The following is a 26,244-nucleotide window of genomic DNA, read 5'->3' as shown; positions in this document are numbered from 1 at the left end:
GCTCTGGCTAAGGACAAAGTTAATAAGATTCTTTTGAAAGGAAATTGTTTCTGGGGTAAGTGAAGCCTTCTTAATGATAAAGGGTGAATCACTCCAGTCTAATTACCCCTGGGGACACTTGGGGGTGGGGCACAGGTAGCACCATCAGAGATCCAAGATTGAATAGTCTGAGAAGAGAGTGGTCCTGGAGGAAGGGAGGGGCAGCAGGTGTGAAAACGGTTCAGAGACTGGGGTGGTGGCAGTGGGACAGTTTGGCATCTTTGGGGTTTCAGTGCTGGTGAGAATGGCTGGGAGTCACAGTCAAAAGCTTCAAACCACACCTTCCCTGTACTTTGATCAGGCTTGAGTGAGCTACTTAACCTCTCTGTAGCTTGGTTCCTGCATCTGTGAAATGGTATAATAATAACACCTACTTCATAGTCTAGTGGGAGAATCCCACATGACAATATAGCTAAGCCCATAGCACAGTGCCCACCCAGAGCAAGTCCTTGCCCATGATGGTTATTCACTGTCATTATTGTGCATTGCTATTGTGTTGTTATGAGAGTTGAGTGATATAATTCCTGTACAGCATCTAGCACAGTGCTTGGAACTTAACTGCTGAATATTCACCATTGACTGTTGCTTTTACATCCAGCCTCTTCCAATTCAGACAGGCATCCTCCATTGCAAATCTCCATCCTATCTCCATCTAGAGACTTGAGGAGAATCAGGTGAAGGAGGGGAGGGGAGGAGGAAGAAGGAGGAGGTTAGCTCAGGGTTCTACCTTACCTTCTCCTCTATCATCACCAGAGCATGTGGAGTCTGAGGAATTTCATAGTCTTAGTGCTTTTGAATATGTTCCTCACAAGTTCTCAGAATGTGCAGCTTCAGTGTTTGGGGAGAATTGTTTTAACCTATTTTAGAACAAAAAACTGTGTATTAACCATGTGTATGGAGGGTGGAGGGAGATTATGTAAAAATATTCCTGGGTTTTCGAGTAGAATCAGATTTGCTAAAGGGGCTTACAAAACTCTCACAAGGATGGAGACACAAAGGGTAGCATAGGCCACTGAGCACTTTTAGGTTGGCCACTAATTATTAGGGAGCCAGTAGCCAGAAGACTCTGGCAGGGATGGTCACTGCTTCTAGCGCTGAGGCAGGTAGGGCATAGAAAACACCTGGAGGTTACTGCAAAACGTCATGTCTGCCAAAATGCGTGGGCTGTTCTCCACCACTGCCCAAGGAGCTTCTGCTCTCTTCACCTCCTGTGTCTAGTAGGAGGGCTTCTCATTGGTGGACTCTAACCCAGACCCCTAGAGGCTGGTGTTCTGGGAAATATGGCTTACATGTTTCCAGCCCCTCTGAGCCTGAGAGGAGTATAATGGGGGCTGATTTGCCAGCAGACAATCCACTGATGTGAATGTGACCTCTTCAATACCTAAATGGCAATGATCATGGATACAGAGGCAGGGCCAACACCAGGACAGCAAGAGGGCACAGAATGCTCACCAATTTGCTGTAGGCAGAAAACACAGAGCTGCATAGCTTCTGCGGGGAAAGAGGAGAAGAAGAGGAGGAGGGCTGTGTGTGCTTCCCTGTCAGGCAGATGGAACAGCAGCAGGAGTAGGGAGATCCAAGCAGAAGGCCCAGGCTGGGAGGCATGAAATGCAGGCTCTTCCCAGCATGGATGATTGGCAGGAGAGGCAGGACTCAGAGGCTTACAGAAAATGTGCCTTGTCCCCAAAGGACCCTAAAACTGGGTCAGGACTGATAGAAGAGACTGGGGAAGCCATGTTCCATGGGAGAACTGCAGGGGCACTGTGGACAGACATGAGAGCCAAAGAACCATTGCAGATATACAGTCTTATAATTAACTCAATTCAACAAGTACTTGAAACAGCCACGTGGTCTGGGCAGGATCTTGGACACAGAAGTGTGCAAAGATAAGCTGGTTACAGGCTGTGCTCTCACAAGAGTTTCTCGAGAGACCAAATGATGATGATGATGATGATGATGATGATAATGATGATGAACTAACTCTTCTGAGTGCTTGCCATGCAAATCACTGTATGTGCATTATCACATTCCTAATTTACAGATGGGGATCCTGAGGCTTAGAGGAGTTAGTGACTTGCCTGTGGTCACCACATAGCTTTTGAAAGGATCTATTCCTGGGATCCCAGACTCCACATCCCGTTGGGACAGTGCTAAGGAGATTCTGGAAGGAGACATTCATGCCAACCGGAAATGAGGGATACTTTCATGGATAGGGTGGAATGTGAGCTAAGCCGTAGAGGATAGGACACATTTAAGGTTTAGAGATGGGAGAGAAGGACACCCAAGATAGTGGGATTCATGTGAGCAAAATATTGGAGGAACATAAGTCATGTAGTAGGGAAAAGTACAAAAGAGCTCTTAAAAGTCTCACCCGTCTATCCCCAAGTTTCTGCTTATTTAATACAAGTGCACGAGTATTGTCTAGGTACTGGCAGGCTGATTCATAGGGTACTGGGGGAGCAGGGAGCAGCTTGGCAGGGGAGGCAAGCAGGTGAGCAGACAGTCATACCCAGCGTGGGACGTTCTGCAGTTGAGGCATGTGGAAGTCAAGAGCTGGCACAAAGCAGGAAGTGGTTCTGCGCAAGGGGCCCGAGCAATTCTGCATGTGGATGGGAGCTCCTCAGGCAGCCAGGCAGAGGAAGCCAGAAAGCCATGTCCAGCTGTGTTCACCGGGGCCAGTCTTCCATTTGCCTGGAATTCTAGATGGTATTTGGGAGGCTGGGACAGGGAGAGGCTGGGAAAGTGAGCAGGGCCGGATGATCCCATCGAAGCAGCTGTAGAAAAGTCATGTCAGGGCACTGGGCTCCATTGTGAAGGCTGGGGAGCCCTCAGGGTTTTAGACAGGAAAGGGCATTGTCAGATCTGGGTTATGGGATCTCTGGCAGGTATACAGAGAAGAAAGCAGCAAGGGGGAAATTAGGGAGCTACTGACAAGAGGAAGGCCAGGCCAAGGCAGGGATAGAAAGAGGGAGATTTAACAATAGCTCAGAATGTCAACATGACAGGACCTGGTGACAGTTGGATGTGGGAAGGGAGGGAACGTTAGGGAAGCAACAGGCTTTGAGACATTTGCCTTGGGCTGTCCACAGGAAAAGTCCAATAGACAGATTGAAAATACAGAAGAGAGAATGAAGCCATTAGGGCAAGGCTCGGATCCCAGAAGAAATGGCATGAAATGACACTGAGGGTGAGAGTAAGAGGGCTGGATGGTGGGGGTATTAATTTCTGTCACCAGGAACACCTCCCAAGCTGAGGAGGTGCAGGTGGGAGGAGGTGGTGATACTCCCACCTGCTGTTCTCCTATTTTTCTAACTGGAACTTTTAGTTATGTGCATAGTATGTAGAAGTTAGTGCTACACCTGTTAATTAAGGCCTGCATATTAAAAATAATAGAGGCCAAACGAGTCCATTGTATGCTTTGTCCCTCTCACTCCATCCCCAAGCTGCCCAGAAAACACAGAACTAGTTCTTGAGCCCCTGGTCTACATGAGGCTCCAGTCCCACCTTGGGGCACCCTCCCTTCCCGTGGGCAGGTGATGATGACAGCTCAGTAGGTGTGTTTGTGGTGGCAGGATGGCGAAATCGCTACCGAGGCAGTGGGTAGAATCTTTGTTGGAGATGGCTCTCCCTCTGCCTGCCTTTTCAAGAATAGATTTTTTTTTCTTTTCTTTAGCTCAGGGATATGCCAAGAAAAATGAAATAAAAGTAAAGGAAAGAAAGACCAAAGTATGTTTAATTGGAATAGCTTTTTGCCATGTGAAAAAGCGACAGTTTATTGCAAAATATTTATCTTCATTATGGGTGGTATCGTTATTGATGGAGATGCCCTGCAGACTAATGGGAAAATCTCTCCAGGAGGCCCAAATCCTGATGAGCTGAGTCTCCACCTTGCTTCTGACATGGTGGGTGAGCACATCCTTTAATTCCTGGGTGCCTCAGCTCACCCACCCGTACAGCCTAGAAAAGACAGTGCCCATGGTTAGATTAGCCTCGTGGAGCTGGAAGAAGTCTTTGAGGTCGGGGCATGAGCAGCTCCTTGTGGCAAGGACTGCACCTTGCTGGCTGTTGTGTCATATAGGACCCTTGCTTAACGAAGGTGTGTGCTGACTGGCTGCGTGGTGAATGAATGACAGAGAGCAAGCCTGTGTTAAAGGAATGGCAGGTCTATGCATCTAATCTAACCATTCATTTCACAGAGAAGGCAATTGCAGTCCAGAGAGGGTGAGTCACACTCATTTGCTGCAGAGCTGGCTGAGGTTCAGCTCCCTCATTCCCAGGGGCCTCTCCATAGTTCTACCCAGCAGCTCCATGGTCCTTCTGTTGTGAGATGTTGTAGAACACGAATGAGAATGTACACTTGCAGTTATTTTTGCTATTCATAATATAAGAAGCTTACAAAAGTCAAAGTATCACTTATCATGATGGATATTTGATAGGCCCAGATAAACAGACATAGGAGCTATAATAAACACTAAAATCAAGCCTTGTATGTGTTCATTGATAAACAGCAAAGGTGAGGGAATGACTCTTATTTACCCTCCTTATCCCCATTTCATGGATGAGTTTGCTGTGGCTCAGAGAGGCTACAACAGAACTTGCCCACAATCTCACAGGTAGCAGGGGTTTAGGAACTGGTTCTGGAACCCGGGTATTCAGGGTGAGTTTCATTGACCCATTACTGTCTTCTGCAACATTCTGAGCCACCGACTTTAATAATAATGACCCCTTATCTGTGCAGCCACAAGCAGACCTGGCCTAGGGCTCACCTGTGTTCTCCAATGGCTGAGTTAGTTGATTAACACACAAAGAGGCAACGAGAGCAACCCTGACTTTGAGGAATTCCTAAGGGAAAGCTAAGTGTGTCTTCCCAGGTTCATTACCTGGTCTCAGAACTTTATAGCCACACCTTATAAACTGGTGTGGTGAGACATTTGGCTGATCTCTTGGAAGAGACATCAAGAGTGATTGAGAATTCCTGCATGCAGGTTTCCGGTCGGTGTCAACACATGGAAAGCTTCTGGGGGGCTGAAGCCTTTATGAATGGTTGCTTCCTTCTCCCAACTGGAATCACTCACCTTGGAGCCCAGGTTTACTACTCCGAGATTGTAAAGATGCCAAGGAATGGAGACAGCCTGGTTTTTTATTGTGCCTGCCTCAAATGGAATCTGCCTGTCTGGACAAAGATAGCTTCCCAAGTGTTTGATGCGGGTGTCTCATCTTGTCCTGAGGACCCCAAGCCTCTCAACATTGCCCAGTGCTCCTCAGCACACATACATAGCTCACAGCAATGAGGCAGCTGGGCCTTGCCCTCCCGCCTCTGTCTTCCCCAGGTGACTGGCATCCCCTGCCACATGTCCATCTCAGCATATTATTAACACCTCCTTCTATCTCAGATCACTTTCTTTCCCCCAGGGAGTGCTGTGGGTTTGAAATGATGGTCTTTAATCATTTCTTAAGTGACCAGCCCTGAAATCATTTCTTAGTGCCATACACACAAATTAAATCATAAATCCGCAGTGGGCTCTGCAAAGAACTGAAGTGCGGCCCCTGATTAAGAGCTGAGGGGAGGCCTCCCCAGGAGAAAGGTGTCAATGTGTGCCTAGAGGAAAGGCCAGGGCCCTGGAGAGAAGAAAGAAGCTTCCTACTAACTCCCTTTGCACAGAAGGGCCTCTTTGCATTTCTGTTGTTATACTCTGCACAAAAGAGATATGAGAGAATGCAGACAGATATGTGGGGAGTGGTAGGAGAGCATCTATGTTAGGGTTAGGAAGTCCAGGCAGCCCCTTCCAGGACCGAGCTCCCTACACTCAGCCGTCCAGAATCAGCCAGGCCCAACAGGATCCTTAATGACCTCTGACGGTGACCAGAAGAGTGATGAATTGGCAGGTATGCCTCGAGAGAAACTCAGTAGTGGGGGTGGGAGAGGGTGTTCCTGAAACATATCCATGCTCCCTACTTATTTCAAGACTCAGCTCGACATCATGCCCCTCTTCAAGACTTCCCAGTTTATTTGGAACACTCAGTCTCTCTCCCCACAAACACAAAGTCTTCTGCTTGATTAGGTTGGTGATGGGTAGATGGCAATGACACTAGCAAGCTGCTAAACATCCTTGACTCTTTCCACCACCATGCCTTTGTGCATGACATTTTCTTGCCCTGGAGTGCCTACCTTCATTTTGCCTACCTAGTAAACTCCAATGAATGCTTCAAGGCCCATATCAGTTGTCATCTCCACCAGGAGCCTCACTCTCCCAACTAATATAGAGAGGAGACTTCTCTCCCCACCCCTCTGTATGCTTCTCTTTTCACATTCACATGCTGTTTTATAATTATTGTTAACATTTGGTTCTTCCACTGAGTTTTCTGTTCCTTGAGAATGGGGACTCTAGCTTACTCTTCTCTGTAAAGTTAAAGTAGCCAGCTCAGGGCTTGAATTCAAGGAGTGATGTTGCTGAAACTGTGTAGTCAAGTGGTTGGAACCTCACAGTGAAAGAGCTCTTTGCTATTTTTTGCCTCCGGCATGCTTTGCTTATGTAAGTCACTCGACTTTTGAGTTGAGAATCTGAGTTTCTTCTGCAAAACGAGAAAAATAAAACCAGTACCTTTACTATTGCAATAGCCTGCAAAGAAGATAAATCTGAGAGTGGGTTGTTGGGGGAATGTGTCAAAACCCTTTAGTTCCTGAAAAATTCCATTAGAAAGTCAAGGTGTTGGTATTGCAATTATTATTTGATTCCCAAATGGTGAGAGTGCTTCCAGAAATGTGCTTTGCTTGATGAACCAATACATTTTTAGCCCCCACTGATGAATTTGGGAATCGAATACCTGTCATCTTGAAATAATTGACACATCTTGGTGAGGCACTTAGATTCCTCTGATGAAAGTCTGGTTTCTTACTGAGAATAAGGAGGAAGCCGTGTTACATGGGACCAATATTGTTTTATGGACCTTTATCTTGGTTATTAACAAGTGAGCATTACATGTGGAAATGGTAAAGGGGGAATTCAATAATGAAGTTTCATAGGATTATAATGATTATTAGCCTAATGATGATGAAATCCAGGCTTCGATGCATGTGGTTTCCTTGGCATTCTCTGTTCTGTGCCCTTTATGCTGATGGGCAGCAGTCTGGCTGCATCTGTCCCTAACATCCCATCCTGAAGTTATATGGGAAGTGGGCATAAATGTAGTTGGCTCTTCTAGCAAATCTGGATTGGGATATCCATGCACAATAATAATTATAGGTGCCCATATGTTATGCAAATAGCAAAAAACTTATATTCTAGGGAGCCGACATCCACTAGAGGTAGGAACAGTTCACATCAGTGAATGCTCACTGCCCGCCCTGCTGCTGAGCTGCCCAAGGGTCCTCTGGAAAAAGCAGCCCATCTCACCAGCATTTACACTCTATTCATTTCTCTGTGTGCACCAGAAGCCACTGTAAGGATGAATTTGTCTTTCAGAGCAGGCCTCTGTAGAATACCCAGCAGCCACATCCATGCATCATGTTTTCACATCTGGTCAGGAATTCAGGCAGGCAGGAACTCAGAGGGACTCAGAGCCAGCATATGACATAGACCATACTTATTTTTTTTTTCTCTTCCTTTAGAGGCAGGAAAAGTAGGACAAGATGCCCTAAGTGAGCAGAAAAGATATTCATCTTGTCCCTTTCCTAAGCCTCTCATCTGAACTCATGTTGACTTGAACATGTGACTTTTTGAGCCTGAGTGCATATACCCATGAATACAGAATGTCCCCACCCCCATAGATAACTTACCATAGTAAATAGCTGGAAAGGGCATCAGCTATGAAGCCAGACAGACCTGGCGGTGAATTATACCTCCATGACAGACTAACTGGGAAATACTGGGCAAATTGTTTTATCTCTCAGCCTCAGTATCACTGTCAGTGAAATGGAAATGCTACTATCTTTCTCATATAGTTTCATCGAAAAGAAATGTTAAGATTACATTTGTCTATAAGAAACATAAAAATGAAAGATAATTGTGGTTTTAAAAATACAGGTTTTTTTCTCATGTAAAATAAATCCAGGTTGGATGGCACTCCATGATGTGATGTTGGAAACCCAGGTGCATTCTACTTTGTTGCTTTGAAATTCTGAGCACACAGTTTCCACCTCATAGTTGAAGATGGCTGCTTGAGTTCCAACCATCATGTCTACTTTTCAGCCAGCAAAAATGAGGAAGGGTGGAAGAAGAGCTAACTTTCTCTCAGAAGTCACACAGGGTACTACTTCTCCTTGTATCCCTAGATCTTAGTGATTCAAGCCAATACGCACACATTATCAAAGCTTGATGGGAATGTCCCATATAGTGGGGGAAAATGTTGACTCTGAAAAATAGAAAACATTAGCAAGGTGATGACACATTGTCTATACTGAACATATTAGCATTTTACAATAGAAAATATTAACTGCTATTAATACTTTGAATTGAGCAGCTATTTCATGCCAGCTATTGTACCAAACATTTATATTTTCTATCTCATTCAATCATCAAAACAGCTCTATGAGACAGGGACTAATTTTTACACATGAGGAAACTGAGGCTCAAAAATGTTATAGAACTTGCTTCCCGTGACTCTAAGTAGTAGAGTCTGTAACTGAAGCTGGTGCTTCTTTCTCCAGGAAGTTATGTTGGCATAGTTGATGTTTAACATAAGTAGTTATACACAGTAGTTTTTGTTTATTCCAGGTAAATTTACTTGGTATAAAAATATTCCAATGAGCTATCAAGTCTCTGGAGTCAGCAGTCTGCATTCAATTCCTAGCTGTACCACCAGCTGTGGGATTTTGAACAAGCTACTGGACTTACTTGAGCCTCAGTTTTTTAATGTGCAAAATGGGAATAATTGTAGCACTTGTCTGCTTGGGGCTGTTGTGAGGGTAACATGGGATTATTCTGAGTAACATACCTGGCCTGTGACGAATGCTTAAATTCTTGTTGTTGTCATTATTAATGAAACAATTGTAATTAATACCAACACAACTTTATAACCAATTTTAACACGTGGTGGGTAGCGTGGCACACAGACCTTGCCTTGGAAGGGTGAAGTGAGACACATCAGGTGCTGAGGGTAGGAGGGCAATTAAGAGGCCTTTGCTGGCCTGACCCCAAAGGTTGAAAGGTGAGATTGGGCACAGGAGAGCCGGCCCCTTCCTGGGCGGGAGAGGGAGCAATGTCGTGTTCACCTGTCCAGCTAGACTCCTGTCATTCCTCCAGCTCGGGGCTCATGTCCTGCTGTTTGCTTTGGGGGAGTCCTTTCTCAAGTTGCTCGGCAGTGCCTGCTGCTCCCTTACTCCATTCCTCCCTCTGGGCCTTCCCTGAGATCCTCACCTGCTGCTCCCTCCCTAGGTTCTTCCTGATGTGCTGAGCCCAGTTGAATGGCTTCCCTAAGTGTGCATTGAAATCTAAGTGCTAAGTGTATCCTTAACACCTCTAATCTCTGCTGCAAGCTTCTGCTCTAATTGTGTTTCACTGACAAACCTGAAGGCAGCTGGTGATACTAATGTTCATCCAGGAAACTGCAAATAAGGAGGACACAGGGCACTCTGGAAATTACCTCTCAGCACCTAGGAATAAATGGTCACAGGAAAGAATGTGACTATCCAACCGTTTGCTGTCTCTGTCGCAGTGGGAAGCCTCACCCAGCTGATCTGATTCGCAACACCCGCTGGTCCATTCACATGATCTCCAGGGATCCAGTGCCTACGGCTGGCTCTGCCCGGGTACACAAAAGGAGGGTGTCCTCCCTATTCCAGAACTTACAAGCCCCACTTCTCTCTTCAAAGGCTGCTTCAGAGTTGATGAGGTCCTAAGCAAAAGTTGCAGGTCAGACAAAATGAATACGGCCAAATCTCTCTGCCTTCAGCCTTTTGGATAAATCTCATGCATATATTCTGCCTTGTCATAGTAACTCTTACTTGGAGAATCTTTTGGGATGACTATAACCTTATTTCAATATTGATTATTACTCATGGTTGTTTCACTTTTTAAGAATTGACTCTAGACTTGCAAAGTACTACATTCACTATCACTGCAATTTAGGAGCTGAGATCTGGCTGAACAACCTCCCCTGGCAACATTGTGGCAGAGCCAGTTAGACCTGACTGATTCCTTCATGACTTTGGGCAGGCCACTTTCCTCTAAATAATCTGCTTAGGGAGGTCCATGCCCATGTCTGCAGTGCCACACTGTTTGGGCAGACAGGCAAGGACACGGCAGTGTAGGGGGAAGGGTTTCTGCCCCTTATCTGTCAAGACAGCTCTGATAATGTAGCCTGAGAATTTCAGCCTCAAAGCTTTTGCTCTGCCATTAAAAGAAGTAAAAATTATTTCTTTTGCTTACTTGTCCCACTTGAATGCCGTGTAATATCATTATAGATTTACGTGTTTATGACTTTGTGACCTGGGGAGAAGCTAGAAATTCCACTTCTCTCCATTTCTACTCCTGGGTTTCTGTAAAGGTCACAGCAAAATTATTTTATCAAGTACACCACAGAAGGGGAAAATCTTAATCTTATATTATACATATGCAGCACTTGACCTTCTCTTGAGATGCAGCACCTTTTAGCTACACTTGCTTAAACAGAATGCAGCTCTTCCCTGATGCACACAGAGAGAATAATTAGATGCCCTTGCATCCCAGTTGGAGAGGAGGCTGTGCAGTGGGATCAACTTCAAAGCTGAGAAGGAGAAAGAGTTGAGGCAGTTGGGGTGGGGGTGGGGGTGAGCTCCACAGAGCTGCAGCAGGCTCATGCTTATGATGGGGCCATCTGGGCAGGTGGAGCAGACACTGGCACCGTGACTTGTTCTGGTTCTCCTGCATCTCTGGCCAAGTCATTGCCTTCTCTGGGCCTCATTTTTGCCATCATAAGTCTGTGATGTGGCAATTCCATCACAGGTAGTTTCTGCGTGGAACATTGTGTTAAAGGCTCAGCACTCTGCTGTGGGTTGAGTGGGAATGAGTGCCGAGATTGATTAGCAATGTCTGCCATGGCAGGCATGGAGAAGTGGTGACAGTATCTGTGCTGGGTATCGGCAGCCCCTATTCTAAAAGGTATTTCTAAGGTCTTTTCCAGCCCTGTCTGTCTGTGATTTGTGGGCTCACCAAACTCTGGGGTGAGGAAGCTGGGAAAGGAAGGAACAATAGCAACCTTCCCTAAGAGAAGAGTTGTATTTGCCTGGTCAGAGTTTGGAGAGTAAATGAGATTTGTGTGATACATCTAAACACAGTTGCTTGTGTGTGTGTGTTTCCTATTCGCTCTGTGAAAAGCAGAGAGAGCTAGTGCAAGCAGTGTCTGTCCTGGGTGTGACCACTCAGCAGACCTGGCTGACCTGTGTGTGCCCTGGTGGCGAGCCTGTGCCTCTGGGGCTCTGGAAAAAGTAAGAAACTCTGTGTGGCTTCTTGTCATTGTCCAGCCTTTAGATAGAAACACAGTGAGACATCATCTTCATTTATCTTAAGAACTTGGTTATAAATTTTTTTTTAAGGGAATCCATTAAGGTCCGTGTCAGGGAAAGTGTTTAAAAAATAAGGTTTTTCTCAAAAGGAAAACACTTCAGTTTGAAAACATGGGAAGCAGCCTGACTGCCAGCATATGTCCTGCTCATCCCCTGCCTGGAGCTACCAGACTGATGGTGTTTTTAGAACACTGGCAGCCGGGCACTGATGAGGGTGGAGACTGGGCCTCAGGAGGGGACAGTTGGGGGTTCCCCTGTCCTTGATAATGCAGCAGAGACCTAGGCCTAGCACCCAAGAAGGATAAATGACCTGGGGCTCTCAGAGTGACCACAGTGATTGGACCCTCCCTTCTGTTGGGTCCCAGGGGCCCCTTGAAGCATCTCCCTGGTGGTTGAGAGTGAGGTGTCAAGGGGATACCTACCTCCCTTTAAAGAGTGCATCCTGGCTGCTGGCAGGGTGCTTCTGCTCTCTTCTAAAGCACAGGTTCCTCTCCCCTGCCCTCCAGCATGGGCTTACCACTTCGTTTACCTCCCTGCTCTGCCCTCTGACAACTGACACTGTTTCCCTGTCTCGTGCTTAGCTGTGACATCAGATCTTCTCAAGGAGGGCACGGTCCTGCCTCTGGAGTCCAACATCCATCCTTCCTCCCTCCCTCCCTCCTTCTCCCCTCCTTCCCTCCCTCCGTCTCTCTCTCTCTCTCTCTCTTTCTCTCTCTCTCTCTCTCTCTTTCTCTCTTTCTTTCTTGAGACAGAGTGTCTGTCGCCCTGGCTGGAGTGTAGTGGTGCAATCTCGGCTCACTGCAACCTCCACTTCCCAGATTCAAGTGATTCTCCTGCCTCAGCCTCCTGAGTAGCTGGGACTACAGACATGCGCCACTACTCCTGGCTAATTTTTTCTATTTTTAGTGGAAACGAGGTTTTTCCATGTTGACCAGGCTGATCTCAAACTCCTGGGCTCAAGTGATCCACCCGCCTTAGCCTCCTAAAGTGCTGGGATTACAGGTGGGAGCCACTACGCCTAGCCTGGAGTCTAACATCTTAAGAATTCCACCCCCATTTAGCTGCGTGCTGCCTCTGCATTGGGGGCTCCTCCAGACCCCCTTACCCTTCTGATTCCTACATATCTGGAATTCCTCACTCCTTGACAATGACCCTCTTCTTACCCAATGTAAAGGCAATGACTATCTGATATCTATCTCAGGGCACACAGAAAGTGCTCCCCAGATGTGTGTTGAGTGAACGAGAGAATGCCTATAAAAGGAAAACAGCTCATCCTTCAAAAGAGATTTTTAGGGGACGCTAACGTGAGTGAAGAGGTGGAGTTGGGGACACAGAGACATGATGGCTTACAGAAAGGCTGGGCTTGAGTGGGGGCCTTCTGTGCCAACTCCCAGGCCACTCCCCACACTCCACCGCCCTCTCTGCCTTGTCCTGCTGCCAGTGGGGCCTCACTTCTTGCCTTCTTCCCTCACCACTCACACTACTCCTGCCTAGCACTGCCCTCTGATCTTCCATTGTTTGAAAAAAATCTTTTTTAGCTAGGCGTGGTGGCCCACGCCTATAATCCCAGCACTTTGAGAGACCAAGATGGGCAGATCACTTGAGGTCAGGAGTTCAAGACCAGCATGGCCAACATGATGAAACCCTGTCTCTGCTAAAAAATACAGAAATAATTAGCCAGGTATGGTGGCATGTGCCTGTAGTCCCAGGTATTCAGGAGGCTGTGGTGGGAGAATCTCTTGAACCCTCAAGGCAGAGGTTGCAGCAAGCTAAGATCACACTACTACACTCCAACCTGGGTAATAGAGTGAGACCCTGTCTCAAAGAAAGAAATATTTTGCAATTCAAAAAACTAATATAAGTTCACTGCATAAAAATTGGAAAATATAGATCATAAGAGATGTTTTAAATGTGTATAATCTCATCTTTATAAAAGAGTGACATATTTGAGAACAATATTTGTTCCCACTATTTGCCAATGTTTTTAGATGTCACTAACCACAGGTTTTCACCATCTTCCTTGATTGGGTATGATTTTCCATTTATGGATGCACTATAATTTATTGATCTGACACCTTATTTTAGGGCTTTTAAGCTGTTATTAGTTTTTTCATGCTACAAACAATATTGTCATGAATATCCTCATAGTTAAATCTTTGAGCTACGTGTGATTATTTCATATATATAAATTCCATAGAGAAAGGAGCTTGAGCACCATTAGGCCATTTGCCTCTCTGGGTCCCACTTCTCCACCAAGCCCTGGGAAAGAGGGCAGGCCAGCACACAGCAATATCAGCCTCGCCGGTGTCTGGCTATTGTGACCCTGCTCTGTCCTACTCACCTCCATGCTGATCATTTCAAGGTTGTAAGAGCCTGGGAGAGTGAAGGACCAGGCCCTGCCCCTTCCCAGTCTCTGCCCAGTGGTCCCTTACTTCCTAGTTAGCTGCATTATTGCCTCCTTCCCCAGGATTCCCCCATGTTCAAGGTGTAGGCTTTAGAATGTCGGGTGTCTGTTGGGGCAGACCAAGATATTCATGCTGTTTCTCCTGGGGCTGGGCTGTGGACAGGAGGGGCCTGTCAGCTGCCTCCTCCACAACTCCTCCTGTGTCCTTCCCTTTTCCTTCTATTCTGAGGCAGGCAGGGCCAAGGAATAAGTTCAGCTGAGTCCCTGCTTCTTGGGTGACCTGAGAAAGGCAAGTGCCTTCTCTGGCCTCAGTTTCCTTCTGTGTAAGGAAATGCAGTTGTTCCCAGCTAAACCTTCTCCCTCCTGCTTTCCCTCTTCCCTGCTGTCTCTGTCTTCCTTGGTGCTGCAGCATCGTACCCCTTCCTATCCCCTCTGTTGGCCTAAAGCTAAGGAACTAGCCCATGGGGCACTCAGCAGCTACTGGCTGTCCAGTTGGCCTGCTGTGGAGGAGATGCAGGTAATGCTGCAGCTTCAGGGGCAGGAATCTCTGGTCAGAGGTCTGTTCCCTGTACCATTCCAAAGTCCAGAAGGCTCTTCTGGCCACTCTGCAGATTCCTGAGTCTAAAGATTGGTTTCTCTCCCACATAGACACACACATTGTTTCTCTGACTTTGTCTGCAAGCCAGTGGTCAAGGGACAGACTTGGGGCACAGATGCAGCAGCTGCAGGAAGAGCCAAATCAGTCCTAGTCTCTGAGTGAGACTCTCACTTTCTCTGCTCTGAACCTTTCATACTGCCACCCCCCAAAGTTATAGGGACAGTGAGCCCACTGCTAAAGTATTGGATTTCTAAAAGAGGACTCCAGGAAGAGGAAAATGCCTAGCCCTAGAGGATGAAATGTAGAGGGCAGGCTTTCTGGGGTCAGCAGGATAGCAGGGACACAAGCAGACAACAGGTTGCAGTCTTTGACTCCTCACACCCAGCCCAGTGCCTGGCATCTAGTGGGGACTCAGTGCCTATCTGTTGAATGAATGAGCAATCCCCAATCAATTGCCAGACCCTTCTCTTCTAGATAGCTCTTGAATCCATCTACTTCTCTCTGTTCCCACTACCCTAGTCCATTATCACTTTTTATGGGCTACTGAATCTTTCTGTAAGTGTCCCCACTCCTCCAGTCCATTCATTTTCCAGCAGCCAGTGTGATCCTTTAGAAACAAAATCTGATTCTGTTTCTTCCCAATTTCAAGCCCATCAAGTGGTTCCATGGACCTCAGGATAAAGTCATGGGCTGAGTGGGTGACGTAAGCTCAGGCTGCCCCTCCAAGCGCTCAGCCACCTCACTTGCCTGCGGATCCCACCCACCCCACACAGGCTCTCTGCCTGAGCCTGAGCACTCAGGGCCCCTGCAGGCACTGTACTCAACGTCCTTAATGGAGTCATTTTCATTCTCCAGGGCCTTTTCACAGGCTGCTCTCTCCACCTGGAAGCTTGTCTATCTCCTCTCACTAACCCACCTTACCTCTGCCTGTCATAGGAGGCTTGTATCTTCTTTATGCCTTAACTTAGATGTCGCTTTCCCAAGACCCTCCCAGACAGGGTTAGGTCGCTACTGTGGCCCTTCTATGCCACATTAATCCCATCCATTGGAATTTCCAGCTTAAAGTCTGTCTTCCTCCACCACAATGTCAATTCCACATGGGAAATATCTTTGCATTTTTCCTCCATTGATATATCAGAGTGCCTAGCACACCTCCAAGTATGTTGTAGGTGGTTAATAAATACTTTCAAATGAATTGTTGATGAAAACATTCAGCCTGGCTTCTTGTGGAAAACATCTTGAGGATATTTGTTGAGGAGATACTATATTCCAGGAATTTTACATGTATTACACTGATCTTCACAATAGCTATGGGAAGGAAGTCACCTTAGCACCCCTTTTTACAAATGGGTGGGCTGAAGGTCAAAGTTTAAATAACTTGCTTAAGATCACACAGCCAGCACATGGAAGTTTTTCAGACCCCGTGTTTGCATTCTTCCAGAAGACCTAGAGCAGTGGTCCTCAAACTAGAGCTATATCAGAATTGCCTGGTGGGCTTGATAAAATTTGGATTACTGAGTCACACCTCCAGATTTTCTGGTTCAGTAGGCCTGGAGGAGGATCTGAGATTCTGCATTTCTATCCATTCCCAGGTGACACTGATGCTGCTTGTCTTCGTTCAAGTTGCTGTAACAAATACTGGGTGGCTTAAACAACAAACATTTATTTCTCACAGTTCTGAATACTAGGAAGTCCAAGATCAAGGTGCCAGAAGATCCAAGGTCTGGTGAGGGCCCACTTCCTGGTTTGCAGATGACCATCTGTTCATTATATCCTTACACGGCAGAAAGAAAGAAAGCTCTCTCGTATTTCTTCTTCTTAGGCCATTAATCCCATTTATGAGGGCTCCACCCTCATGACTTAATTACTCCACAGAGCCCTCACCTTCAAATAGTATCACATTCGGGGCTGGGCACGATGACTCATGCCTGTAGTGCTAGCACTTTGGGAGGCTGAGAGGTGCAGAGATCAAGACCATCCTGACCAACATGGCAAAACCCTGTCTCTACTAAAAATACAAAAGTTAGCCAGGTGTGGTGGCACATGCCTGTAGTCCCAGCTACATTGGAGGCTGAGGCAGGAGAGTCACTTGAACCCTGGAGGCAGAGGTTGTAGTGAGCCGAGGTCATGCCACTGCACTCCAGCCTGAGTGACAGAGGGAGACTCTGTCTAAAAAAAAAAAAAGAAAAAAACTTACATTCAGAATTAGGCTTCAACGTATGATTTGTTTTTTGTTTTTTTTTTCTTTTTGAGGGGCAACTTTTAGTCCATAGCACTGCTGATTTGGAGACCAATTTGAGAACCTGGCCTAGATCACTACAAAACACCTGGGCTTGCTTTATGGCGATTCCCACACCCTAATCACTGACCTTGGACCAGGATTGTAGGATCCAGGCCTGGACTGTCTTTTGAGAGAAACCGATGCTCAGCACAGCCTCCTACAGCTGAACAGGACCCTGGCTCTGAAGGCCCTGGCTACACTCTGGGAACAGGCTGCCATCAGGACCTGAGTGTCTGTCCCTCTCGTTTGAGACACTGCTCTTCTGTTTGTCACCCTTGAGTCCTGACCAGTGATCGCCCCGTTTTATCAAGGCAAAGCACCCCCACCCTGACCCACCTCTTTAACAACTTCCATATGGATGCATTCTAGGCTTGCTACTTCTACTGCTGTCTGAACAACTTAATAGCACAGTAAGTTACAGTCTCTTCTGTGTCATGGTGCCTGCAACATTCATCAATTTCAGCAAGTGTCACCATGAGTGATACAAGTGTATGACACAACTAAGTGTCCCCTCTGCACAGGCCATTACAGCTGGCAGCAGGCCCAGGGAGGCAAGAACTGGAGACTCATTTGGCTCCAAGTGCCCAGGTTGATGTAGAAGTAAATGCGCTCCAACCCTCCTCCCACCATGGCCCCCATAAATGCTTTGTATTTTTGGCACCTTCTACAACTACTCTCAAAATTTCTCCAGGTAAGCTAGGGATCCTGCTCTCTCTGAGTCTTTTCCTTTTGGTGCAATCTTTTCCCTTTGCCTCATACTCCCATCTTCCCTCTGTGCCAACTTTTACCCATACTTTGAGGCCCTGTGCACAAACCACCTCCTCTAGACAGCCTTCCAATGGCAACCCACTCTCCCCTTCCTCTAAAAACCTCTGGCACACAGCCTCTCCACCTCTGCTGTGAAAATTTTATTGGTAAACACTTCACTCTGACCTGCTGTGCTCAGCTCAGCTCCTTGGCTGTGCAATATTCCATTATATGAATGATATGAATGTTGCATCATTTATTTAGCCAATACCTTATTATCAGACTTTTAAGTTCCTCACTCCCTCTTCTTCTCTTTTTTCTTTCTTCCCTATTACAAATAACACTGTGATGAACATCAACAAACATAGATCTTTTCCTACACCTGCTTGCTTTTTTTTCTAGAATAAGTTTTTAGAAATAAGTTTGTTGAATCAAAGCTTTCAACATTTTGAAGCTCTTAATACACACCAAATAACTCTCCCAGGAAACGGTAAGAATCCACACTTTGGCTGGGCACATTGACTTACTCCAGTAATCCCAGCACTTTGGGAAGCCGAGGCAGATGGATCATTTGAGGTCAGGTGCTCAGGACCAGCCTAGCCAACACAGTAAATCCCATCTGTACTAAAAACACAAAACTTAGGTGGTAGTGGTGCATGCCTGTAATCCCAGCTACTCAGGAGACTGAGACAGGAGAATCGCTTGACCCTGGGAGGCGGAGGTTGCGGTGAGCCGAGATCGTGCCACTGCACTCCAGTCTGGGCAACAGAGTGAGACCCTGTCTCAAAAAAAAAAAAAAAAAAAAGAATCCACACTTTGTGTGGGACTGCTCATTATCTTACATTCTCTAATATTAATACCATATTTGTTGTTATTATTATTATTATCATCACAGCTTTTATCTTTTGGGTCTTATCACAGCAGTCCTTCAGCAAACACTCACTCAACTAGCCATAGAATGTGTATGCCTATGTGTAAAGTTTGTGCTAAGTGCTGGGGAAAGGGAAATACAAAGATGATGAAAACACCTAGTGTCAGCCTTCAGAGAACTTTCAAACTAGTACATTCGATGGATCGATGGATCGATGGATGGATGGATGGATGGATGGATGGATGGATGGATGGATGGAAGAATGGATGAATGGATGGGTGCTTGGGAAATATTTATTTGCCGTCGGTTTTCTCAACACATTGCCATGAATATAAGGGGAAATGGAAGCTCCCATAAGGCTTTGAGTCCCAGTGGAATATCCTGGGGCTATTCAGGAAAACCCATTCTGGGAAAGCAAAGATTGCTTTTGAGAATAGACAGAGGAATCCCAGTGCAGAGACCTCATGCCACCTCCTTCTAGAGAGTTTCACCAGGCCTGAAATTTCAGAGCTGGGAACCTATTCGGTTAGCCACCAGTAATGTGAAGGTGATGGAGACATTTGGCCACAGAAGTGACTTTAAATAGTGGCCCAATGTGGGGCCACAAGACCTATGGAAGGAGCTATGTAGAACTGTTTGCATGACCCACAGGAATTTCTTGCCCACCAACATCACACCTATCGCACAATCCTTAGCAGCTGCTGAGAGAGGCTCTTCTGCCTCTCTTACAGAATGAGAGCAAAGCGTAAGACAAAGGAAGGGGAGGTTGTAGGAGCAATGAACTGTGGACTGTGAACCTCCTTCTTCCTGGCCAGAAGCACGTGCCTTGCCTCTCTCCCAGTTGCCCCATGAGGCAGACTGACTTCCCTGAGCCAGCTGCTGAGCTGCACCTGCCTTGAGAAAAAGGCACCCGGTTCTTAAGCAGGGAATGAATATTCATTGGCATGAACCTTTGCAAACTCATTTGGGGAAAAAAAATAGATCAGAAGAAGTAATCAGATTATTAAAAAGAAAGAGCAAGGACAGAAGGTGGCAGTGGAGGAAAGAATCACACTTAAAATGCAAGGAGAGATTTCCTCCCTGCGGTGTAGCTTTGACCCCCTTGACCATGCACTGAGAATAGTTAAGCTCTCCCACATTTATGGTGCATAAAAATGTCGTTTTTGAGGCCTCATTTGAGAGGGGGAGGGGCAGAGGTAACACGCACCCTCCACATCTGAAAATTATAAAACAATATTTTGAGGTCTTCATTTTATCTTCCTTTGATATCAAGAAAAATTGTGAGAGCTAAAGAGGCTCTGGTGAGTGCTGAGTGACAGGTTAAAGGGCTCCAATAAAGATTAGATGGTCCACTATCTCCTGAGGAAATTACATAAAAGTGGTTATTCCCTCTTGCTTCTATTAATTTCCTCTTCCTGGCTGCTTGGAAATGCTTCATAACCTGATGCTGCAGATGGAGACGAGAAGCGCTTTCCATTATCTCAATCACTGCACTGTTTATGAGACACTTAATCTGTTTCTTTATAAAGTAATAGTACTGTAGGTGATGGACTCAGTGTCACTGGAAGTCTGCGTGCAGGGACAGGAGGAGAGGGGTGTCTCGAGAGTATTATAAGCAGAAGGTCATCTGTTACATCGCTGAGGTGCTGAGAAGTTGGGTGGACGTTTCAAGGTGACCTTCTGGATACCAGCCAGAGGTGACGTGCACCTATCCCTTGGCACTTGAACAGAGAGGCACATGTGTGTTTTGTCTGTTGAATGGAAAATATACACATGTTTAGGCATGGGGTACTCAGATCTTGTCTCCTCCCCTTTTCTGAAGTTGGGGGTGGGGAAAGAGATGTGTGGTGAGGTCAGGGGGAGAAGTGCCACCCAAAAGCCTTGGCTATGCAAGTTTCTAGGCCTTCTGTCTGAACTGAGATCACTTACAATGGAGGAAAGCAAACCCCCTTCTCTTAAGGAAACGAGGCAATTGTAGGCTGCACTGGTGTTAGAAATGTCCAGTCCTCCAAGTTATGTTGTCCCATTGTATTAATACGAATACACAGCAAGGTGTAGGTGGCTCTTCTCTTTCTACCCACCTCCTGGAAACGTAATGGAACTCTCCCCCATGAAGTTCGAAGCTGACCACTTTCTGACCTAATTTCCTTTCACACTTCTCCTGTTCTTCCACCTCTTTTCTTCTCCCTTCGTCTTTTCCTCTCCTTCTGAATTTCATCTCCTAACCATCACAATAAACTGTTTAATCACCATTGCCAACTACCAAGAAATGGCACTTTTTTTTTCTTTATGAGACAGAGTCTCACTCTGTCACCCAGGCTGGAGTGGAGTGGCACAATCTCGGCTCACTGCAACCTCCGCCTCCTGGGTTCAAGCGATTCTCCTGCCTCAGCATCCTGAGTAGCTGGGATTACAGACACATGCCACAATGCCCAGCTAATTTTTTTTCTTTTTTTGTATTTTTAGTAGAGACAGGGTTTCACCATGTTGATCAGGCTGGTCTCAAACTTCTGATCCCAGGTAATCCACCCACCTCGGCCTCCCAAAGTATTGGGATTACAAGCGTGAGCCACCACACCTGGCCTGAAGTGACACTTTTAACCATTGTTTAAAGCACGAATTCTATGAGAAAGTATACCACAAGTGTGGTTACAAGTTACAATCTAAAAGGTTAATAAATGAACTCAGGAATACTGCTTCTCTTATAAAGTTTCTTATAACTCTCATCTTATAAGGAGACTCTGCAAAAGGTGTACATGCAGCCACCTCGTCCCCAGTGTGCACACAAGCATAGTGCAGATTCTGCTGTATCAGAAGCAGCATTCCATCGTCCACCTCCCTCACCAGGAAGGGAGCTTCCTAATGTTGGCTACCCCATCTGTGCCCTGTTCTATTCCTATAGCCTGGTGTCTGGCTAGAAGTCAATAAATTTTTGTTGAACGAGGGGCTCCCAACTGTAGCAATAGTGCTGACCATAATTCTGTAAAGGAACTCCTGAGTTTTGAAGTGATATGAAAGCAGAGAACTCTGTTATTTACCTCAAATTGCCTGAAAGTGCTGAGATGTGTTTGGTTAGGCTACTGCCGTATTTAATTATTATTGTTTGAAATCGTAGAGTCTTTATGCAGGTGAGCAGTCTCCAGGCTGCCAGAGTCTCCACCACTCTGCACTGTGTGACTCCTGGCTGCTTTATATTCTTAAGTGACTGACCTGGCTCCAAAGGCCATTTGCTTTTGCTTCTCTTGACCTGAATATTCTCCATCAGAATCCACCCAGAAGCTCTATTTATCACTCCAAGTTAAAGCTGCTTTTTCTCAAGGGACAGCATCATTTTCTTATTTATATTTCTATGTTAAATTTCTAGTGAAACAACAATATTGTTAACTTTTGTTTCTGATTAATGGCACCTGATACAAGGTAAGTTTAAAAGGCTTTGTGGATTAGCCTGGCACTTTAACCCTTGTTTAAAGCATGAATTCTATGAGAATGTATAGCACAACAATCTAAAAGTTTAATAAATTACTGGGCATATACCCAAAAGATTATGAATCATTCTATGATAAAGACACATGCACATGTATATTTATTGTAGCACTGTTTACAATAGCAAAGACTTGGAACCAACCCAAATGCCCATCAATGATAGACTGGATAAAGAAAAAGTATACACCATGGAATACTATGCAGCCATAAAAAAGAATGAGTTCATGCCCTTTGCAGGGACATGGATGAAGTTAGAAACCATCATTCTTAGCAAAGTAACACAGGAACAGAAAACCAAACACCACATGTTCTCACTCATAAGTAGGAGTTGAACAATGAGAACCCATAGACACAGGGAGGGGAAGATCACACACTGGGGCCTGTTGGGGGATGGGGGGCAAGGGGAAGGAGAGCATTAGGACAAACAGCTAATGCATGTGGGGCTTAAAACCTAGATAATGGGTTGATAGGTGCAGCAAGCCACAGTGGCACATGTATTGCTATGTAATAAACCTGCACATTCTGCTCATGTATCCCACAACTTAAAAAAAAAAAACTTCAATGAATTTAGGAATACTGCTTCTTTTATAAATTAAGGCATGCCTAGACAGATACTATAAAAGTACTAAGTTATAAAGTCTGAGTATTAAGGAGATTCATACATTTTGTAATTATATGTAAAATATATTTCGTAGATATGATTCACCCATTATACATAACAGAAATAATATATGTAGAATCAAATTCTTCCATTGGGTTCCAGGATTTATTTTCCCACTTTGGGACTTGAAATTTGTATTCTGACCCTGAATTCTAAACGTCCCTGCAAAGAAACCTTGTTTTTTTGTTTGTTTGTTTGTTTTGGTTTTTTTTGGGGGGGGAGTGGGTAAGTTGGGATGGAGAGGAGTTAGCATTATTCAGCACACATTGATGCTAGTGACATTTCATATATGAGTTTATTATTAATGTATTATGATTTGTGGGAGTTATTGTGAGAAATTTACAGTTCTTTTTCATAGACCTTTTATACAGATGAGCAAATTGAGGATCTGAGGGATGATATAACTTGCCAGTGGTCACCAAGCTAGGAGCTGGCAGAGCCAAGAATTGAGCTCAGGACTGTCTGACCATTGCCAAATGCTTGTTTCTCTGGGGAGGATGGAGTCAGACCCCATCCTGGAAACTCTCTCCTCAACCACTCCCCAAGCTTCTCTCCCTAATGTCCAGCTTGGACCTTCTCCCTTCCACTTGCTCCTCTCGTGTACACTTTGGAATTCAGAGACTCAGTCACCCAGAGCTACCGTCCTCCATTAGAAACCTCAGAAGAGGCACTTTGCACATCCCCCTGCCACTTGTGGATATCAGGACAATTGTTTATGCTCTTAACTTATTAAATGTAAAGTGAGGAGGCATTTATGTGCTAGAAACACCTTGTTCTTCTTGGACTGGTACATTAAGAAAATTACGACATGGCAGGGGCCAAATATGAATGCTTGAGTTGTCACCACTATGCCTCCCCCACTCTCCAGAGACAGAGCTCTTGCCAAGTCCAGGCAGCACAGGCCTGGGATTTGTTTGTATTCACTGGCTGCAGAACCAAACAGGGCCAGGAAGGCTGGGGATTTATTAGGAAAAGAGCCACGCATTTCTCACAGGAGATGAGGAGAGATATGGAAAGAAGAAAAGGAAAGAGGGAGAAAAACAGAAGGAGGGACCGTACTGAGTGGGCTGGGAAAGATGGATTAGTAAGCCAAAGTCTTGCATACTTTTGCCATTCAGAGCTTCTCCCTTTCATGTTTTATTTGTTAGATCTTTAGTAAAGACTCAGACATACCTTTTTTCTTTCTACAGAGAAGTTTCTTCTGAATGTGCTGAGATGAGTCAGGAAGTGGTCCCTTTTTACGTGGGTCACAACAGGCATTGTTTCCCCAAAACTGGGAAACAACATTTGCTCCAGTGTCTTCCCCGATCCCAAGGGATGTTCTGCAAAGTAAGGCTTCTTGGTGAAAAAACATAGCATTTTTAAAAGTTCTGAGAAATTCTCAACAAAGAATAAGATGAACTTCTAAAATTAGCATTTGAAAATATCTAGCCACAGTACCCTTTTGTCGTAGGTGTTAACAATCCAAAGAATGTGGATCCCATGGAACACGTTTGGGTTGTGCCATTCCAGAACACTGTGTTTCAGAGATTCCTTCCTGTCCAAAATGGGACCCCACCCAGCACACAATTGGAGAAACTGAAACCTTTTCCTCACCTTAAGTGAGCAATGGAGTGAGATAACTTTCACAGCATAGAAAACAATTCTTTCTTCTAGTTTTAGCAGAAAAGCAGTGGATATTTTTCAAAGAGCTTATGTATACGTTGTCACTATCATTTCTCCCACTGTGTGATCCTTGGTAACTTTTGTAACCTCTCCATGTCCCAGTTTCCTCATTAGCAAAATGGAGATAATAATGTCTACCGCATAGAGTAATGCATGTAAAGTACTTAACAAGACAAGTTAACAGATGGTGGCTACTGCTGTTATTAAAGAATATTCTGTACTTTACAGGAGGGAACAATACATTTGAGAAGATTAACTTTCTATAAGTAGAAACCGTTATAATGGCTCTTCCATTATACAATGATCACATTGTATTAGATTTATATGACTTCATTGGATCAAGAGCTCCTTGAAGGCAAGCTCTATTCTTGAATTCCCTATGTCATGTTTTCAGCAGGAACACAGTAAATGTTTGTTGAATGAAGTAATGAGATGTGTAAGAAAGCCAAACAAGTTGACCAGTCAGTAAGTTTTACCCAGTCTCAAAGGAGGATGAGCCAGAGTAGGTTTCATGGGGACAGGAAGAGTAGGGGCTGAGATAATAAGGAAGGGCCTTGGGGAACTAGGGTAGGCAGGATCAATCTTGTGAGGAATCAGCAAGGAAGAGACCAGATACCTGGGCTCAAAAGTCTCTACAGATGAGACAAAGTTGAGACCCAAGGGACAGCTTGGAGCCAGACTTTTCAGGGAATGACTCATTATAAGCTGATCCCACAGGAAATTATGAGGATGTGCTGCGCATGTGAGGGCCCCTCCAGTGGAAATCAGGTTGTAGCAGGTGTTCCCAACCTTCCCCACTGCCATGTGCGTGATAGATGACACCAGGTGCATGACATGTTCCCTGGTGCGCTGTCTGCAAAGTCATCCTTTCCTTGCCCCGCCCCCAAAAGCATATCAAAATGCAATTAAAGGAGAATGGTGTTGTTAAGGCAGTAACCTTGAAATCACTCTAATTTAGTTTTGAAGAATCACTTATGAATTTCAGCCCTTTACCATCATTCATAACGAGAGCTTGTTAATACATCTCATAGTGTTCCTCATGTGTGCTGCAACATGGCATTGAAAAACTGTAGGTCCAACATGTCATTGAAAAACCTCGGACCCCTTTCTATCTGAGGCCATAAGATGAGATGTCTTTAGTGAGTGGCTCAGGGAAAGGCCATGGATGTTAACCAGGTAGACAGAGGAGGAAGTAACCATTTATAGAGCACTTATGTCCCAGGAACTGAGCTACACGTTAGATTTGTTTTCTCAATTAAATCTCTTGACACACCTGGAAGGGAAGAATTATTATGCATTTTGTTCAAGTGAGAGAGGTCATTGGTACCAGGAATGTATATTTCACAAGGGATTTTTGAAGAATTGGAAGTGTTAAATATGGGTTTCCCGTTCTCTTTAAAGAGGAAGACACTCCTTTTCCGGTTGTAGGGAAGAGTTTCTGGCTGCCACACTTCCATTAATTATCACATGGTCTCTTTGTGTTCTAGCCTGCCCTGCAGGGACATTCAAGGCCAGCCAGGAAGCTGAGGGCTGCTCCCACTGCCCCTCCAACAGCCGCTCCCCTGCAGAGGCGTCTCCCATCTGCACCTGTCGGACTGGTTATTACCGAGCGGACTTTGACCCTCCAGAAGTGGCATGCACTAGTAAGTGTCTAGTAACGGCTTTGGGCTGGAGAGTTTGGTTCCCTGATGGTGCAAGTGGTGGGTCTGGGGCAGGGAAGAGAAGACATCATCCTTTGATCCCAGGGCAAAGCAGAATTGCTGGCCGTGGTGCTGAAACATACATCTCCTGTGCTCGGAGTTCAGGGGCCTTGTCCCTATGTATCACTGGGTGAAGATAACGTTTTTTTCCTTCCCCCTTCCTCCCATATAACAAGGCCTTCCTCTCACCCCAGAAAGGTAATTTCTGTTCATCAGATGCCAGACTGGAGAGTTCTTTGGGTGCAAAATCATGATCTATTATCACCTTCTCCAAGAAGTCCCTTCTGGTGCCTATAGCTGAGAATCTCCTACC

General features: G+C 45.5%; 1 protein-coding gene across 1 annotated transcript in view; it reads left to right on the top strand.

Moving 5' to 3' along the window:
• Positions 1-26,244, top strand: part of EPHB1 (EPH receptor B1) — a 446,298-nt gene that overhangs the window by 271,576 nt on the left and 148,478 nt on the right. Inside the window, exon 4 of the mRNA XM_011958177.1 lies at positions 25,719-25,874. Coding sequence (XP_011813567.1) covers positions 25,719-25,874 — 156 coding nt within the window. The remainder of the gene's footprint in view (positions 1-25,718; positions 25,875-26,244) is intronic.

The sequence above is a fragment of the Colobus angolensis genome, unplaced genomic scaffold (assembly GCF_000951035.1).
Source record: "Colobus angolensis palliatus isolate OR3802 unplaced genomic scaffold, Cang.pa_1.0 Scaffold46, whole genome shotgun sequence".
NCBI lineage: Eukaryota > Metazoa > Chordata > Mammalia > Primates > Cercopithecidae > Colobus > Colobus angolensis.
Note: the sequence above shows the minus strand (reverse complement) of the source record. Positions and strands in the feature narration are given on the sequence as shown.